This window comes from Pecten maximus, chromosome 7 (genome assembly GCF_902652985.1).
Source record: "Pecten maximus chromosome 7, xPecMax1.1, whole genome shotgun sequence".
NCBI classification, from domain to species: Eukaryota; Metazoa; Mollusca; class Bivalvia; order Pectinida; family Pectinidae; genus Pecten; species Pecten maximus.
The window spans coordinates 14,246,104-14,267,774 of NC_047021.1; the positions used below are offsets into that span (position 1 = coordinate 14,246,104).

The window sequence follows — 21,671 nt, forward strand, 5'->3', positions numbered from 1 at the left end:
TATCAAAAAGATTCCATTGCACTGTAGCATACCACACTGCGTGTACCTTGGTACATTTTTCTGGTGGTGACAAGGCTTCTGGCTTAATCGGTAGAGCACTGGCCTGGACAGTCAACCTTGGGGTCCGGCTACCAACTCCAGTTACATTTGGTGCAGTTTACCATTCCTAGTGAAAGCTATAGGAGATTGAGAGGCTTGGTTTGAGTTAGAACTTTGGTTGATGTGATGTATAGGGGCAAACAAACCACATATGAAAATTGGGAAGAAGTGTGTCAGATTTTGTTTATATTGTACATAAATAAGTGATACAGTCATGATCATCTTCTATTTTTGTGCCAGGAGGATTTCCTTTATAGCTCGATCAGTATAGCAGCTGACTGGCTAGCTGAGGATAACAGGTTTGATCCATGAAAGGAGGCATACTATGTACTACTCTCTTGGGGACTACGCTACACCAGAGTAATTCTACTAACACGGCAAATGTTCTAATGCAATTATCATACTTATTAATTATTAAACTTGAAGTAGGCCTATTAAGACCTGGAACAGAACAGTTTTTTTTTTAAAGTTTGGTGGAAAAGCAGCAAACTCATTTCTGCTAATAGCTAAAAAAGAATCGTGAATATTGACCAATGATTTCATTGAATTATTAAAGAGAATATTCATGAATAAAGGTATAACCAACTGGGGTCAACAATATAGAGAAAAGGTTCATCAGCAAATTCTTTGTGTATATTTCTAACAAATTAATTGTCTGATTGTCCTGATGCGTATATGACTATGGTGAAATAAATTGCTCACGAATATTTAATTTGTGGGTTGTCCTGTAACACAGAGGAGGCTGTAACTTTTTGTTGGACATACATGTATAATGTTACAAGTGGTTTTACAGAAGTGCTGATCAACATGTTAGCTTTACAAACAAAAGGAAACTTAATAGATTAAATCTAACAATACCAAAATATTCAATTGTTGCTAAATAAGTAAATAAGACATAAATATAATACAAATAGAGCTTTGGGATTCTTTAACATATATCCGGTAGAGACATGTCACCTAAAACTAATTGCCAAGTGTCCTAAAATAAAAATTCGGTAATCTAACAAGGTTTGTAACTGGACACCGTAATTTACAAACCAACATCATGCTATATACCCAAATCTTACAATGAATTAATAATTAAATCAGCCTTTAAAAGAAATACCAGGACCAAATGAAAATGAATGTCTCTCCAGCAGTTTGTGACCAGGTGTGAGGATGTTATGGCGATATCGTGACAAGATCATTAGATTACTGAGTGACATAAAAGGTAAGAAATGTGATCTTTTAAGGAACACGCAGCATATAGGAGGGTATTAGTGACAGTAAGCAGCTGTGTACAGCTAATATATATATTATTCTAATAAATAAGAAAAATGTAGTGTATATTGATCTACACCCATCCTCAATTTTCATGACTGTCTTTCAATTACATCTGTATGTATATTTATGTATATTCCAACTCACTCTGTCCCTAAGTCATCAACATGTCATCTAGTCAACGTCAATACCCCAGGGTAGGTCACATCAATATACTTGTCCTTTACCTTGGCAGCCTTCCAATGTTAACTTGTCTGGGGGAAGTAATATTTCTTGTTGAAAAAAAAAATTACGCATCAAGTGAAGAAAGATAAAAAAAAAAAAAAAAAAACTTTTTCATCAATTACATTTTTTTTCTTTTTTTTTTCTATTTTTTTTCTTATTTAATGCTTTCAATTTTTTGAAACCAGTGCATCTGAGGACCGCTTTTTAGGAATAGGATCTAAGTGAATAGAATAGAATAAGACATTGTGCTCAACGTAAAAAGAAATGATTTAAATTCGAGGAAACCCCTTCAAAAGTTACTAGTAGCCTGATGCCGCAACTTTACGGCCATATAATAAAACATGTATTGCAATTATCAAAATTATTTTTCACAAATCAGAATATTTATATGCTATACATTTAAGCTTTGCATCCAAAAACTCAGTTTTTGAAATCAATCTTTCCAATTTTTAAAACAGTCACCTCTATCTCTGAATAGGCCAATAATAGGCCCCATACTTCTTTGACCAATTCACAAGTGTCTCTAACTTTAGTCAGTCGGCTACTCTAATTCTGAACAAACATTTGGCTGCTTGTCGAATTCCGAACAACATTGCTTCATAATCAATATCATAACAAAATGTGCATAAGTGAAAGCAAAAAATGACTCTGACCTTTTTGGACCTAATAGCCTTGGTTTTTGACCGCAGAATGTATTTTCGTAAAAATTAACATCCTATGTAAATTTCATGAAAGTTTCTCTATGAATAATAAAGATATCAGTTGGGAACAAAATTTATGGACAGATGGTTTAACCCCTTAACTTAATAGCTGGGGTACGACTGTCAGTAGATATTTATTTTTCTTTACCTTAAAAAGAACATGTAATACAGTGTTTATCAAAGTAGATTAAATTGGCATACTTAGTAAAAATGAAGTACCTTCTAGTCACTGTCCATACTGGGGTAAGTCACATAATTATAAATATACATGCCCTTCTAGTCACTGTCCCTACCCTATAGTTAGTCACATCAATATACCTGTCCTTCTAGTCACTGTCCCTACCCTATAGTTAGTCACATCAATATACCTGTCCTTCTAGTCACTGCCCATACCCTATAGTTAGTCACATCAATATACCTGCCCTTCTAGTCACTGTCCCTACCCTATAGTTAGTCACATCAATATACCTGTCCTTCTAGTCACTGTCCATACCCTGTAGTTAGTCACATCAATATACCTGTCCTTCTAGTCACTGTCCATACCCTGTAGTAAGTCACATCAATATACCTGTCCTTCTAGTCACTGTCCATACCTTATAGTTAGTCACATCAATATACCTGCCCTTCTAGTCACTGTCCATACCCTATAGTAAGTCACATCAATATACCTGTCCTTCTAGTCACTGCCCATACCCTATAGTTAGTCACATCAATATACCTGTCCTTCTAGTCACTGTCCCTACCCTATAGTTAGTCACATCAATATACCTGTCCTTCTAGTCACTGTCCCTACCCTATAGTAAGTCACATCAATATACCTGTCCTTCTAGTCACTGTCCATACCCTATAGTTAGTCACATCAATATACCTGTCCTTCTAGTCACTGTCCCTACCCTATAGTTAGTCACATCAATATACCTGTCCTTCTAGTCACTGTCCCTACCCTATAGTTAGTCACATCAATATACCTGTCCTTCTAGTCATTGTCCCTACCCTAAAGTTAGTCACATCAATATATACCTGTCCTTCTAGTCACTGTCCCTACCCTATAGTTAGTCACATCAATATACATGCCCTTCTAGTCACTGTTCATACCCTGTAGTATGTCACATCAATATACCTGCCCTTCTAGTCACTGTCCATACCCTGTAGTAAGTCACATCAAAATACCTGCCCTTCTAGTCACTTTCCATACCCTGTAGTTAGTCACATCAATATACCTGTCCTTCTAGTCACTGTCCATATCCTATAGTTAGTCACATCAATATACCTGCCCTTCTAGTCACTGTCCATACCCTGTAGTTAGTCACATCAATATACCTGTCCTTCTAGTCACTGTCCATACCCTGTAGTAAGTCACATAAATATACCTGTCCTTCTAGTCACTGTCCATAGCCTGTAGTTAGTCACATCAATATACCTGTCCTTCTTGTCACTGTCCATACCCTGTAGTAAGTCACATTAATATACCTGCCCTTCTAGTCACTGTATATACCCTCCAGTAAGTCACATCAATATACCTGTCCTTCTAGTCACTGTCCATACCCTGTAGTAAGTCACATCGATATACCTGCCCTTCTAGTCACTATCCATACACTGTAGTAAGTCACATCAATATACCTCCCTTCTAGTCACTGTCCATACCCTGGAGTAAGTCACATCGATATACCTCCCTTCTAGTCACTGTCCATACCCTGGAGTAAGTCACATCAATATACCTGTCCTTCTAGTCACTGTCCATACCCTGGAGTAAGTCACATAAATATACCTGCCCTTCTAGTCACTGTCCATACCCTGTAGTTAGTCACATAAATATACCTCCCTTCTAGTCACTGTCCATACCCTGGAGTAAGTCACATCGATATACCTACCCTTCAAGTCACTATATCCATACCCTCCAGTAAGTCACATAAATACACTGGCTCTTTAAATCATTATCTATACACTGCATTAAGTCACATCTATACCTGCCTTTCAAGTCACATCTATACCTGCCTTTCAAGTCACTTTCCATGTCGTTAAATATCAATGCCATCAATCGCACCAATACCTATGGATGTGATCACTGTGGAAGGACACAATAATTCCACAATGTTCTCAAATAATCACCAGAAGAACAAAACTAAGGTTAGTTAGGAACCATGGTCCTTCGTCTCCTAATAAACAATTTGACGAAAGGTTTATACATTTACACTATATTTGTGATCTGAACATCACTATTTAACCTCCTGTATCTTAACCATAAGGAAAAGGTGTAAACAGTATAGAAAGAAAGGATAAAAGAAAAAGATAATGGACAGACAGACTGAAAGAATGAACAGACAGGTGGACGTACAGATAGTCTGACTTACAGACATAATAAACTAAATACAGACAAAGATAGTGAAGAAAGGAAATGATAATGATAAGACAGATAGACAAAATTAGCAAAGAATAAACAAGAAGTTATTTATCTACCTACTGTCAACGATGTGAAAAACAGCAGAAAATCCTATAGCTATGTACAGGTTATCCTTACAAAGTAAAAGTGGATCCAACAGCATTTCCATTAGGCACAGAGCTGGTTACCTTTTGTAGTTGGAGTAAGGTTTCTCCTTCATCAGAATCTATATCCAATTCAGAATCAGATCGCTCCATTCTCAGACTTCCAGGCTAGTCAATACTAGCACACATGACTGTGTGGATATGTGTCCAGCCTAACACACCAGACAGTGGCCACATCAGGCCTAGAATATGGAGTCCCTGTACCACACCACAATTGTACAATTGTCTGACTTTACAGCCCAACATTATAAATACATGCCTGAGCAATTACCAACATACAATTTGATCCCAATAATAAACATGAAAGAAGGATGTGTTGTATCCCTGTCAGCCCGGACTAGTGTGTATACAGCTCCAGCAAGGCTTTTCCTCATCATTAGCACTAACAGGCATTTCAAACTTTTAAACAATGCTGCCAACAAGTTGGCATGGTTACAATGATGTAAAAACTACCAAAGGTCCTCATGTATATTATGTCTGCAGGTGTCATTTTCATTTATACATATGGTTTGTTGGCGGTGACATACAAACTGGTGTGTCACCTATATAATAGTCTGTCATTACAGTAATACATCTACATCAACAGACTGGCATAGACTAGTATAGTCGGATATCATTACGTATAAACTGTCTGTATGTAGGCATACCAAGTCTAACAAGTAATCTATTCTGATGTTATTTATTGTTACACACCATGGATTTTTGCTACCCGTTTTATTTTCACTCCTTTTCCAATTAAATGAAAAGGCAAATTCAACACTTCACAAACAGAATTTAGATATAGTATACAAAAGTTGTTTGTGGGCAAAGTCAACACTTTACAAACAGAATGTATATAGTATACAGAAGTTGTAAGTATGTGGGCAAATTCAACACTTCACAAACAGAATTTAGATATGGTATACAGAAGTTGTTTGTGGGCAAATTCAACACTTTACAAACATAATCTATATATAGTATACAGAAGTTGTTTGTGGGCAAATTCAACACTTCACAAACATAATTTATATAGTATACAGAAGTTGTTTGTGGGTAAATTCAACACTTTACAAACATAATTTATATAGTATACAGAAGTTGTTTGTGGGCAAATTCAACACTTCATAAACAGAATTTATATACATGTAGTATACAGAAGTTGTAAGTATGTGGGCAAATTCAACACTTCACAGACAGAATTTATAGTATACAGAAGTTGTAAGTATGTGGGCAAATTCAACACTTCACAGACAGAATTTATAGTATACAGAAGTTGTAAGTATGTGGGCAAATTCAACACTTCACAGACAGAATTTATAGTATACAGAAGTTGTAAGTATGTGGGCAAATTCAACACTTCACAAGCAGAATTTATACAGTATACAGAGTTGGAAGTATGTGGGCAAATTCAACACTTCACAAACAAAATTTATAAAGAATACAGAAGTTGTAAGTATGTGGGCAAATTCAACACTTCACAAACACAATTTATAAAGAATACAGAAGTTGTAAGTATGTGGGCAAATTCAACACTTCACAGACAGAATTTATACAGTATACAGAAGTTGTGGGCAAATTAAACATTATTTAAGTTTGTTTATAGGTCCACTGAGAAAGATGGCAAGAAAACTGTTCTCTACAACACTGCCAGATTTAAGGTGATATAGCTAGACCAACCATAATACAACATTTCAAAACACATTAAGCTGTCATTATATCCAGCTCACATAACACAGTGCTGTTCTCACACATAACACAGTGCTGTTCTCACATCACACAGTACTGTTCTCACAAATAACACAGTACTGTTCTCTCACATAACACAGTACTGTTCTCACAAATAACACAGTACTGTTCTCACACATAACACACAGTACTGTTCTCACACATAACACAGAACTGTTCTCACACCACACAGTACTGTTCTCACACATAACACAGTACTGTTCTCACACATAACACAGTACTGTTCTCACATAACACAGTACTGTTCTCACACATAACACAGTACTGTTCTCACACATAACACAGTACTGTTCTCATAACACAGTACTGTTCTCACACATCACACCGTACTGTTATCACAAAAACACAGTACTGTTCTCATAACACAGTACTGTTCTCACACATAACACAGTACTGTTCTCACATAACACAGTACTGTTCTCACACATAACACAGTACTGTTCTCACACATAACACAATGCTGTTCTCACACATAACACAGAACTGTTCTCATGCATAACACAGTACTGTTCTCTCACAAAACACAGTAATATTCTCACACATCACACAGTACTGTTCTCACAAATAACACACTACTGTTCTCACATAACACAGAACTGTTCTCACACATAACACAGTACTGTTCTCATACATAATGCAGTGCTGTTCTCATACATAACACAGTGCTGTTCTCTTACATAACACAGTACTGTTCTCTCACATAACACAGTACTGTTCTCTTACATAACAGTGCTGTTCTCACACATAACACACTACTGTTCTCACATCACACAGTACTGTTCTCACACCACACAGTACTGTTCTCTCACATAACACAGTACTGTTCTCTCACATAACACAGTACTGTTCTCTCACATAACACAGTACTGTTCTCTTACATAACAGTGCTGTTCTCACACATAACACAGAACTGCTCTCACACATAACACAGTACTGTTCTCACACATAACACAGTACTGTTCTCACACATAACAAAGTACTGTTCTCACACATAACACAGTGCTGTTCTCTTACATAACACAGTGCTGTTCTCTCACATAACACAGAACTGTTCTCACACATAACACAGAACTGTTCTCACACATAACACAGTACTGTTCTCACACATAACACAGTACTGTTCTCATACATAACGCAGTGCTGTTCTCTCACATAACACAGTACTGTTCTCACACATAACACAGAACTGTTCTCACACATAACACAGTACTGTTCTCACACATAACACAGTACTGTTCTCATACATAACACAGTGCTGTTCTCTCACATAACACAGTACTGTTCTCACACATAACACAGTGCTGTTCTCTCACATAACACAGTACTGTTCTCACACATAACACAGTGCTGTTCTCTCACATAACACAGAACTGTTCTCACACATAACACAGAACTGTTCTCACACATAACACAGTACTGTTCTCATACATAACACAGTACTGTTCTCACACATAACACAGTACTGTTCTCACACATAACACAGTGCTGTTCTCTTACATAACACAGTGCTGTTCTCACATCACACAGTACTGTTCTCACATAACACAGAACTGTTCTCACACATAACACAGTACTGTTCTCATACATAACGCAGTGCTGTTCTCACACATAACACAGTGCTGTTCTCTCACATAACACAGTACTGTTCTCTCACATAACACAGTACTGTTCTCTCACATAACACAGAACTGTTCTCACATAACACAGAACTGTTCTCACACATAACACAGTACTGTTCTCATACATAACACAGAACTGTTCTCACACATAACACAGAACTGTTCTCACACAACACAGTACTGTTCTCATACATAACGCAGTGCTGTTCTCACACATAACACAGTACTGTTCTCTCACATAACACAGTACTGTTCTCATATTACACATTACTGTTCTCAAATAACACAGTACATCCTTTCTAACACTAAAAGTTTTCCTTTCTTGTTTTTTTTTCATGCATTTTTCCTCACATAACCTTGTGACAAACACCAATACAAATATAGCTTGTACCTAGTCACAAACACCAATACAAATATAACTTGTACCTTAATCACAAACACCAATACAAATATAGCTTGTACCTAGTCACAAACACCAATACAAATATAGCTTGTACCTAGTCACAAACACCAATACAAATATAGCTTGTACCTAGTCACAAACACCAATACAAATATAGCTTGTACCTAGTCACAAACACAAATACAAATATAGCTTGTACCTAGTCACAAACACCAATACAAATATAGCTTGTACCTAGTCACAAACACCAATATAAATATAGCTTGTACCTAGTCACAAACACCAATACAAATATAGCTTGTACCTAGTCACAAAAACCAATACAAATATAGCTTGTACCTAGTCACAAACACCAATACAAATATAGCTTGTACCTAGTCACAAACACCAATACAAATATAGCTTGTACCTAGTCACAAACACCAATACAAATATAGCTTGTACCTAGTCACAAACACCAATACAAATATAGCTTGTACCTAGTCACAAACACAAATACAAATATAGCTTGTACCTAGTCACAAACACCAATATAAATATAGCTTGTACCTAGTCACAAACACAATACAAATATAGCTTGTACCTAGTCACAAACACCAATACAAATATAGCTTGTACCTAGTCACAAACACCAATATAAATATAGCTTGTACCTAGTCACAAACACCAATACAAATATAGCTTGTACCTAGTCACAAACCATCAATAGATTTACAGAGGGAAGCCTAAAATATACTTTAATGACCTGGATTGGAACACACACCTACGTAAACCCATATGACAGAGCGTTAATCTTGTTAAAGGCTAGTAAATGTCGGAGCCAATTGAGGCTAACACTATCTGGTTATATAACACAAGGGTTTACCTGGTTGTATCGTCTTTGTCGATGCCGGAGTTTGACAGGGGACACCATGTCTTCTCGCTCACTTGAAGTTCCAGAGATCTCCTCACTCTCACCATCGGATGTGATCCGAAGGTTTTCATGGACTATTCCTGTAATATCAAAGTAAATTCATATCTCATTATATTCAACATAAAGTGGTCCTTAATTTTCTTCTATACCAACATTTAATCAGTAACACATTTGTTAAGGAATTTTCCATGTATGTTTGTTTCAAACTTTTCCATGTATGTTTGTTTCAAACAAGTCCTTATAATTAGATGTAAACTACTCTTCAAGTGTTTACATAATCACAATACCATTTTCTATAAACACTTCCCCACCAAAGTGTTCAAAGAATGACGATGACAAGGACTGGAGGAAATGGAGCCCAGGCAAACGTTTTCTTTGATGTAAGTCAAAATATCAAAGGTCAAAGTTCAAGTGGCAAGTATTTTTAGGATATACACAGCTTGGACAAGATACATTGCAGAAGGGTGGACGGATGGACGAAATGAAGGATGAACATAGCTTTTCCCTTTATCAGCAACAACCTCAGCTTGTATTAGAAAAGTTTTATTTTTTTCTAAATCACTTAAGACAATAATAAACTTTGTATAACCTCATCAACCCCGGTTACCTGTATTAAATACTGTATATTATGTATATATAACCACATCACATTACCTAGCCTTGTACTGGGTGGGAGTGTTGAACATCTCTGATCTTCTGATCTACAATTTTGCCCAGCATCACAATTACTACAACCATTCCTGTCAGGTCTGTCTGGACAGCCTCCATCCTTCGTCCACAAGTTACGAAGACGATTGATAAAAGACACAGATTGACTTAATCCTTTTCTTTTCTCCAACGATTGCAATTTGATGACTTTTCGCGGACGTAAGCTTCTATTGTCAATGTTATTTGGATGAAACAAAGACATGACTTTTTCCTGAGCTAACTTCAGCGACAGACCTTGTAAGGTCTGTGATATTATGGTGCTAACGAGGATTCATATATGTCACAATATAAACATTTAAGCTGGATCATATATTTCTACTCCACAAAAACTCTCAATTGACACACAACTTTTGCTGCCTTATTGTTTTCACTTCCTTCCCATTAGGAAATACAACAAGTCATACCCCTTCCACTTCTATCATCCAGTCAACAGGCTACATGTACATATACACTTTCCAGAATGAATGGTACAGTGAAGTGCATCAAGTTCCTGTCCTAGTTAACATTGTCTTGACAGAACACACAGCTAATGTTTATCACACACGTCAATAAACTGACCAGTGGGATTAACACAGGTCATTCCCTGGTCAATAATTATCCTTATCCCCGAGTTGGTCTGGTCTACTGACCAAGCCTGTGGTTACACAATATAATCCTGCAGCAGCAATAATCATCATCAACAAAATGACATCAATAATATCAATTGAATATTAGTATTGTCACAACCAATGAAACTGGTCATATTTCTCACCCACACTACTGTAGTGGAGGTCTACTTACTACTGTGTGCTTTGTCTAACCAAACAGGTAAGGTCAGGCCAACAGTGAATGAGTTTAACATGTCCAGGCATCCGAATACAAATATACTTTATTGACGAATAAAAAGTTATTATATTAGAAGCTCATAATTAAGCAGGTACATTTCTCAGAACCTCAAATCCATAGTTTGAATTAGGTCAAGGTCTCAAAATCTGGGTCAGACATTAGAATCCACAATAAAAATCATTTCAGGCATTAAAATCCCATCTACTGGTCCAAGAATCAAGGGTACTTTGAATCCAGGTCTCATATGTATAATGCAGGATAAAAAACACAGAATCGATACTTCAGGTCTTGGTCTCAGAATCTGTGCAAGACCTCAGAATCCACAATATCAGATGACTCAGGAATCAAAATCCAGTAACTTGCTATTCACTGGTCATATAAAGATGATATTTAAATCCAGACCCTGGATTGCAGGGTTCAGACCAAAGAATCCATAATGTTGGCCATCTCAGGTATTTACATCCAGTATACCTGCCATTCACAGGTCCTAATGTAGATTGTACTTTAAATCCAGTTGTTCCTGGTATCAGAGGATGGAAAATTTAGGTACAGTTCATAAAACCTGGCACTGCCCTCGGAATATCTAATGAATATTGTAAGTCAAAACCTCCGAATGTATACCTGAGTTAGTTTCCATTCTAGGATCAACCTACACCTTTCTACAGGTACAGTTATTGGCAAATGGTGACATTGAATTCTATGCCCTGAATCTTTTGATATCAATGTTTTTATAGCTACATGATGTAGGTCCAGTCATCAGCAGCTAACACAGATACTACCTATGTATACACTCACACAAAATGATGTTACACTGATGTTATTGGCCTGGAGGGACAAGAGACAGATTCATTCACACAGACTCCAAGCTGATGTTACTGTACACTCAATACTACTACACCTAGTCAATGCTTAGTCTGGACATGTTATGATACAGTTAAATGAGAAGAGGATTTGGACAGGGTTGCCTTAGTGTGAGCAGTAAACATGAAGCCTCTCTTGTTACATATGTAAGTGTATGAGTCTTTGACCTAGTTCACCCCTGACCTCCAACCTCAGGATCAGCCTAACTGTCTTATCTCTCTACTCTGAAAACTTCCCAGAGACTCCCTCTGATGTTGGCAGTACTAGGTCTGGCAGTAGAGATCTGACAACAGGTACAGAGAGACTCCCACACCTCCCCCTCCAGGGGTACTTGAAACACTGAAAACAGATGGTTTTTCAGTCTCATATCCCAGGGGTACCTAAAGACTGACACTCACCCCCTACCTGTACTGACAGCTCACTCCCACCTAGCCTACACTAGCAGATGGTGCTCACTCAAAATCATGAATCACAAATACCTAGAATAATATGAAATGGTGTGCACATACACTCAATTTTCACAAATCAATGATCTTATAACACATACATACACACAAAGTGCTTATTCCACTAATTTATAATCAGTGGTACACATATCATATAATTTTCACTTCCTCATCATTATCATCACTCAGTGGTATACAGACTAAAATTATATAGTGTTACTCCCCCTCACCACTCAGTGGTATACATACTAACATTATATAGTGTTACTCCCCCTCACCACACAGTGGTATACAGACTAACATTATATAGTGTTACTCCCCCTCACCACTCAGTGGTATACAAAACCACTCAGTGGTATACAGACTAACATTATATAGTGTTACTCCCCCTCACCACTCAGTGGTATACAGACTAACATTATATAGTGTTACTCCCCTCACCACTCAGTGGTATACAGACTAACATTATATAGTGTTACTCCCCCTCACCACTCAGTGGTATACAAAACCACTCAGTGGTATACAGACTAACATTATATAGTGTTAACTCCCCCTCACCACTCAGTGGTATACAGACTAACATTATATAGTGTTACTCCCCCTCACCACTCAGTGGTATACATACTAACATTATATAGTGGTAACTCCCCCTCACCACTCAGTGGTATACATACTAACATTATATAGTGGTAACTTCCCCTCACCACTCAGTGGTATACAGACTAACATTATATAGTGTTACTCCCCCTCACCACTCAGTGGTATACAGACTAACATTATACAGTGTTACTCCCCCTCACCACTCAGTGGTATACAAAACCACTCAGTGGTATACAGACTAACATTATATAGTGTTACTCCCCCTCACCACTCAGTGGTATACAGACTAACATTATATAGTGTTACTCCCCCTCACCACTCAGTGGTATACATACTAACATTATATAGTGTTACTCCCCCTCACCACTCAGTTGTATACATACTAACATTATATAGTGTTACTCCCCCTCACCACTCAGTGGTATACAGACTAACATTATATAGTGTTAACTCCCCCTCACCACTCAGTGGTATACAGACTAACATATAGTGTTACTCCCCCTCACCACTCAGTGGTATACAGACTAACATTATATAGTGTTAACTCCCCCTCACCACTCAGTGGTATACAGACTAACATTATATAGTGTTACTCCCCCCTCACCACTCAGTGGTATACAGACTAACATTATATAGTGTTACTCCCCCTCACCACTCAGTGGTATACATACTAACATTATATAGTGTTACTCCCCTCTCACCACTCAGTGGTATACAGACTAACATTATATAGTGTTACTCCCCCTCACCACTCAGTGGTATACATACTAACATTATATAGTGTTACTCCCCCTCACCACTCAGTGGTATACAGACTAACATTATATAGTGTTAACTCCCCCTCACCACTCAGTGGTATACAGACTAACATTATATAGTGTTACTCCCCCTCACCACTCAGTGGTATACAGACTAACATTATATAGTGTTACTCCCCCTCACCACTCAGTGGTATACAGACTAACATTATATAGTGTTACTCCCCCTCACCACTCAGTGGTATACAGACTAACATTATATAGTGTTACTCCCCCTCACCACTCAGTGGTATACAGACTAACATTATATAGTGTTACTCCCCCTCACCACTCAGTGGTATACAGACTAACATTATATAGTGTTACTCCCCCTCACCACTCAGTGGTATACAGACTAACATTATATAGTGTTACTCCCCCTCACCACTCAGTGGTATACAGACTAACATTATATAGTGTTACTCCCCCTCACCACTCAGTGGTATACAGACTAACATTATATAGTGTTACTCCCCCTCACCACTCAGTGGTATACAGACTAACATTATATAGTGTTACTCCCCCTCACCACTCAGTGGTATACAGACTAACATTATATAGTGTTACTCCCCCTCACCACTCAGTGGTATACAGACTAACATTATATAGTGTTACTCCCCCTCACCACTCAGTGGTATACAGACTAACATTATATAGTGTTACTACCCCTCACCACTCAGTGGTATACAGACTAACATTATATAGTGTTACTCCCCCTCACCACTCAGTGGTATACATACTAACATTATATAGTGTTACTCCCCCTCACCACTCAGTGGTATACAGACTAACATTATATAGTGTTACTCCCCCTCACCACTCAGTGGTATACAGACTAACATTATATAGTGTTACTCCCCCTCACCACTCAGTGGTATACAGACTAACATTATATAGTGTTACTCCCCCTCACCACTCAGTGGTATACAGACTAACATTATATAGTGTTACTCCCCCTCACCACTCAGTGGTATACATACTAACATTATATAGTGTTAACTCCCCCTCACCACTCAGTGGTATACAGACTAACATTATATAGTGTTAACTCCCCCTCACCACTCAGTGGTATACAGACTAACATTATATAGTGTTACTCCCCCTTAACCACTCAGTGGTATACAGACTAACATTATATAGTGTTACTCCCCCTCACCACTGAGTGGTATACAGACTAACATTATATAGTGTTACTCCCCCTCACCACTCAGTGGTATACAGACTAACATTATATAGTGTTACTCCCCCTCACCTCTCAGTGGTATACATACTAACATTATATAGTGTTAACTCCCCCTCACCACTCAGTGGTATATACAGACTAACATTATATAGTGTTACTCCCCCTCACCACTCAGTGGTATACAGACTAACATTATATAGTGTTACTCCCCCTCACCACTCAGTGGTATACAGACTAACATTATATAGTATTACTCCCCCTCACCACTCTGTGGTATACAGACTAACATTATATAGTGTTACTCCCCCTCACCACTCAGTGGTATACAGACTAACATTATATAGTGTTACTCCCCCTCACCACTCAGTGGTATACAGACTAACATTATATAGTGTTACTCCCCCTCACCACTCAGTGGTATACAGACTAACATTATATAGTGTTAACTCCCCCTCACCACTCAGTGGTATACAGACTAACATTATATAGTGTTACTCCCCCTCACCACTCAGTGGTATACAGACTAACATTATATAGTGTAACTCCCCCTCACCACTCAGTGGTATACAGACTAACATTATATAGTGTTACTCCCCCTCACCACTCAGTGGTATACAAAACCACTCAGTGGTATACAGACTAACATTTAATATAGTGTTAAAATCCCCCTCACCACTTAATGGTACTCAGATAATTGCAGACAACAATTTTTAGTAATATATATTGTACACATTGGTGACTTTATAAAATGGTTCTGTTTTGTTTCTGTTTTCTTTAACCTTGACAGCTCCACAGAATGTATGTAGGGAAATTTAGTTCCCTATCCTTTGTTCAAAATAATCTTTATTGTAACAATTCAATATATCAGCCTGTCAAAGATGCAGCAACAAATCTAAATTCATGTGTGAGCCAGAGATGGTTTCTACTGTCCTGGATTAATCCATTCATTGCTGGGACTGGGTTTGGCAAGAAGTAGTTACACACACCAGGTGCTCTCTAACCACCACATCTGATAAGACTGGAGCCTTCCATTCATGTTTCCACTAGGCCTGATCACTGGCTGGGGGAAATCTAGGCCACAAGGTAATCTGTTATGAAATGTAATACCTCTCCCCCACATCACCATCACACTGGCAGAATCACAGGGTGGTACAGTCACCACAAGATCAAGGGGTTCAGTCAGTAATAATACTGATGTTGTGGTCCAATCTGATGGTATAGTCCATAGGATTTACACTTGGTATATTAACAGGGTCCTTTTCTGATTATCTGATGTCCCTCTGTATAGTTTCAATGGACTTCCTGTAAATTATTGTGGTCTCGGGCTTCAACACTAACTCTAGTCCAATATGAACACAGGATCCAAACAACGGAATGAAATAACAACCATAATTTGAGCAGTAGTAAGGACACAGGGCATTTGTCATTTGTTCAAGGTAATCTGTGCTGGCCATAACGCAAAACATGATCACATCAACTACAAAGAAAGACCAATTGTCACCTCGTATTGGGGTAGTGCATTGCAATTTGGGAAAATTTTGAGAATCATTTGAAAAAACCCATCTGATATGAGTTTCCAGGACTTGCAGTAACAAATAGAATTATGTTTTTCTAGGATTATTTGTTAGCATGTAACAGTCAATGGCCACTGCTCTTTCTAATCCCAGCAAATGACAACTAGTCTTATCCCCATTTACTGGTCCATTCAAAGGACTGGACCTCAGTACATTGGTTCCTCAGGTCATCCCACAGTAAATGATGGTGACAGATTCCTTGGACCTCAGTACATTGGGTCCTCAGGTCATCCCACAGTAAATGATGGTGACAGATTCCTTGGACCTCAGTACATTGGGTCCTCAGGTCATCCCACAGTAAATGATGGTGACAGATTCCTTGGACCTCAGTACATTGGGTCCTCAGGTCATGATCATCCCACAGTAAATGATGGTGACAGATTCCTTGGACCTCAGTACATTGGGTCCTCAGGTCATCCCACAGTAAATGATGGTGACAGATTCCTTGGACCTCAGTACATTGGGTCCTCAGGTCATCCCACAGTAAATGATGGTGACAGATTCCTTGTCAATGTTATTATATAGAGGAGAACTTTCAGACTTTTGCATTACTGAAATTGATTGTATATATACCCCACCTCTATCCACATTGGCTTACCATGTTAACTCAAACTTGTGACAAATTGTTCTCACATGTTCATATTTGTGGTGTTTTGACATAAAGCATTAATCAATTGCTGATACCAAGGGAAGTAGAACAATTCAGATTGGAGGCATTACACATTTTTTAGTGTTTTTTTTTTTACTATTTTATATCAAATGCTGACAAATAATTTTGCTATCAATGAACATCATCGGAACAATGGAATAAAACTTTTCTTTATTGACAACAAGCTTCATAGTTTTTCTCTTTTTGTTATCCCCATAAGATGAACTAAAACTGAAATGGATTGGGTGGACACAAACACTGGCACAAAAAAGTATCAATAACAATTTTTAAACAAGAGGCTCAGAGGGCCTGTATCACTTACTTGGATATTAGAGTGATAAATATGGCAAAACACTCTACATTGCTACAGAGGAAGAAGGATTTCAAAGAATTTGTTATGGTTTCCCCTAATGGAATGCCTCTCCTCATGATTAGGCCCCTGGGGACCAGAACAACCTTTTGTATAAATTGGTTTCCCTTCATCCAAGGATGTCTCATGATCAGACCAAAAATAGACCAAATCCTTTCATTCCTACAGAGGAAGAACGACTTTAAAGAATTGATTACATTTCCCCTATTGGGCCCCACCTTTCAGGCCCTTGGAGGGCAAGCACGCAATTTATACAAAATTGGTTCCCCTTCACCCAAGGATGCTTCAGACCAAATATGGACCAAATCCATTATGACAAATTTAAATATAGTGATTTAGGGGACTTACTTCTATTTCATTACATTATGACTAGTAGGGATTTAAAGGAAAAGTTAACTGACAACAGCCAGTTCGATGGACGAACGGTGAACCGGGTGAGCTAATAATCCAATTTTTGACCAACCTACTTCTGAAATCAAAATCGCTACCTGTTGCCGCTCTTATTTTCCAGTCAGTCACACAACTGATCCATAAGGGACCAATTGCAAGGACTTCTTAAGTAATAGCCAAAAGAAATTTCAAATGTCAAAATTTGAAATGGCCACCTGTCTGCCATCTTGTTTTTCCAATCAGTCTCAAAATTTAACATGCACAACTAAGGACCAAGAAAAACCTACTTCTGAAAATTGAGGAGGATCCATAAAGAGGTTTTTCAAGAAATAGCTATCAAATTTCAACTGTCAAAATTCAAAATGGGGGTCTGTCGTCCATCTGCTTATTTCATTACTTACAAAATTGAACATGCATAACAAAGGACCATGGGGAACCTAAATATGAAATTTGAAAGACATTTATATGGTATGTCTCAAGAAATAGCCATAACAAGGATTGTTTATGGACATATGCTGGACCAGACATCGGGTGATTTAACCCGTCATAAAATAATGGGCTAAAAAATGTTTTAAAGCAAACAACAGAAAACATACCTGCTCCATTTTCTTTGACACCATTTGTGTCATCAACTGTCAGCTCAGCAAAGCTCTCATCCAAACCTCCCCTATCCCCGCGGAAAGTCAAAGACAAGCGACGCTTCAGCCTCTTGATCATATTGCGTACGTCAGAGCGAGGCCCTGGAACAGGGGTGGAGGCCGGGTGTGCCGGTCTAGTGGAGGTGGCAAACAGGTGGAATGGAGGGGTGGACACACATTGGTGGGACGAGGTCTGCAAAATAAGAAAATATAAATAATGAAAAAACCACATATACTATAACTATTTCCTCCCAGTACTGTCATGTCCACTCCCATAACACAATAATGAGAGCCACTGTTGTGATATATGAATGGCAAGGGTTGTCAGAAGACCATGTATAGCTCACAAATGGGTTGAAATTCAGAACTGATTTTTTTTAAAGAAGGTCAAAGGTCACAGTCAAGGTGAGCAGGTCCACAAATGCATTACCAATGGAAAGGTTTAAATTTTGTCACAAGGCTCACAAAGGTCAAAGAACTGTTTTATAAAAACTATATCCTAGCTGTCTACAGAAGACACCAACACTGACAACACTGAAGCTGAAGCATAGCAATAGCTCCCTGGAGTTCCTACCTTGAGTTAAAATAGTAATTTTACACTTTATCTATACAGTTCCAAGACAAACCTATATATATACATATATATAGCTACCGACCAAAAATAATGTTATAGATCAATACCAGCAGCAACTGTTACCATGTTTACCGGGAATAGTCTTCCTGTCATTTCAAGAGTAATTTGATATAATGTAGACACCAATCCTGTTGTGACAAGAGAAGCTTTAATTCTGATTGTTATTGTCTCCTGATTGTTATTGTCTCCCGATTCTTATTGTCTCCGATTGTTATTGTCTCCTGATTGTTATTGTCTCCTGATTGTTATTGTCTCCTTGATTGGTGATTGTCTCCTGATTGTTATTGTCTCCTGATTGTTATCGTCTCCTGATTGTTATCGTCTCCTGGTTGGTGATTGTCTCTTGGTAATATTAAGTAGGACGTCGACCCACATTGAAAACACCCAAATTGAAGACTAACACAAGATAAAAATAAAATACTACATGGATTTTCATTGAAATCAATTCCCAGGTAATTACAGGAGAAAGGATTGACAATATGCATGCACATTTACTACATACATATGTGATGTCTTAACTAGCAACAGACATTATAACAATTAGTAGATATCAGATGATCTATTTGAAATTGGACATGCATATACTTAATACATCGAAATTAATATAAAGAAAATAAAGGCCTGTCCTTCCTGGATGCTCAAACTTTCCATCTCTAGCACTGGCTTGAGCCAGACCAAGAATTTTTCACAAGTACAAGTTAAAGTCAAGCTTTTCTCAGTTAAACTCTGCCAACAAGAGATGGTCTCAAAAGGACTATCCTGGATTCTACTTTTGTTCATGATCAGCTTCAGACAATTTAAACTGTGAAGTGAATTTATCCTATCATGACTCACGTTTACAGGTTAAAGATATATTTGTGTAGTGTTCTGTCTTATTTATCTAAAGCTGTTTTCAATCCGTATAATTAAAATCCCATTATATAGAAATTATACCTAAAATATAAATATAAAAGGCATATAACTAATACACAGTGTTAGTGATGACAGTCACTCCACTATAGCTAATTTCAATGTAGTGCTTCATGTGAGATAAGGGAGGTAACTGCCATCAATCAATGCTTTTTTACACTAATATTATCAAGAATTAAAAATAACAGAAAAAAATATTTTTAATAATTATGCTTTTGATATATATGAAATGATATGATACACACATTTAGTGTGTGTTAGTGAAGCCTGCAAATGATAAAATATATACTCTCGAAGACATTGTGTGTACAATCAGGTCAGCTTTGGAATGCCTTTTAAAGCTTCAACAACATATTTCATTAGAAAAGTTTAATGTTTCTATGCATATTTGGACTAAAATAACGCCAAGTCATTTTGAGTATTTTTTGATATAATAGTGATCGACATTATTTTCGAATATAAACCCGCAGAGTACATGTATATGCCATGAAGACGTTTTCATAGTTTTTGTAGCATTGAAAATGACAATGACCACACTTTTAGTCCATTCAAATTATACAAAGGGACCCCATTTTACCTGAAAAGGAATTCCCATTTATAAAATACCCAGCTCAAACTCTGAACCAGGAACAAGATTGGTTGATTTTCAAAGTCCTCAATCCCACCTTTAATTACCTGTAATGATATACTGATACGGTGAGTCAGAACCACTGTAGACCAATCAGTATTCTATACCCTACATGCAGGATTTTATGACAATAACAAGCATTACTTACATATACATGTATATACAATTGCATAACCTATCAAAATCATAAGTCTGTATACATATGTCATAATTGCCTACCTTTAGGTACATGTATGTAGATAGCCCTGTATGTGCATTTAAATAAATCTTTAACAAAATCCCTGATTTAGTATATACCATGTCAGCTGTCTGTCGACAGTGATGCAGTTTACTGTTGCTGTATTTTTTTTTATTATTATCTATATATATATATATGATACATCATGTATGCCTGTACCTATGCAATATATTATCTTGATCTTCAAAATAGCCTATTAATATAATTACAATGTGATCTGGGTATGTAATGAAACTACTAGAACATGTTTCCATCTTGGTGTGACTTCCTATAGAGGTTATGTCAATAATTGTCATGCTGGGGGAGTTATAAACAGCTCTCGGAGATGACTGATTCACTGACAGTGGACCTTGTAAATTCTAATCAAGATTAATCAATGTCTGCCATACCTACCCAGACAAACAAGTTCACAACACTGACAGACTGTAATACATATAAAATTCACCTGTTACAGCTAAACAAGAGTGGGAATTAATCTGCCATTTTTCCTTTGGATACTGAAAAATGAAACCATACAGATAAAATACTCAGTTGATTTTCAAGTTGATTGTTTCTTAATTTTAATATGTGAGAAAAAAAGGACACATCTCCATTTGTTGCTAAGGTAACAATGTCTGATCTGTGTTTCTGATCTTAAATCTTGAAATGCATCTTCAATTATTACTCATCATGGATAGAGTCTATTTTATTGATTAAGGCAGTCCAACAGAACTATATAGAGAGTATGCGATC

The 21,671-nt window shown here is 37.4% G+C and overlaps 1 protein-coding gene across 4 annotated transcripts in view; it reads right to left on the reverse strand.

The window, feature by feature from the left end:
• LOC117331693 (cyclin-dependent kinase 17-like) overlaps nucleotides 1-21,671 on the reverse strand; it is a 47,808-nt gene that overhangs the window by 17,243 nt on the left and 8,894 nt on the right. For 3 of the 4 annotated variants that reach the window (XM_033890528.1, XM_033890526.1, XM_033890530.1), the window contains exons 2-3: nucleotides 18,489-18,723; nucleotides 9,442-9,569 (exon numbers count right to left, since the gene is read on the reverse strand). In XM_033890528.1, coding sequence (XP_033746419.1) covers nucleotides 9,442-9,569; nucleotides 18,489-18,609 — 249 coding nt within the window. In that variant the 5' untranslated portion in view covers nucleotides 18,610-18,723. Of the gene's footprint in view, nucleotides 1-9,441; nucleotides 9,570-10,143; nucleotides 11,892-18,488; nucleotides 18,724-21,671 lie in introns of those variants that run through there. The other variant, XM_033890527.1, reaches the window with a different exon arrangement.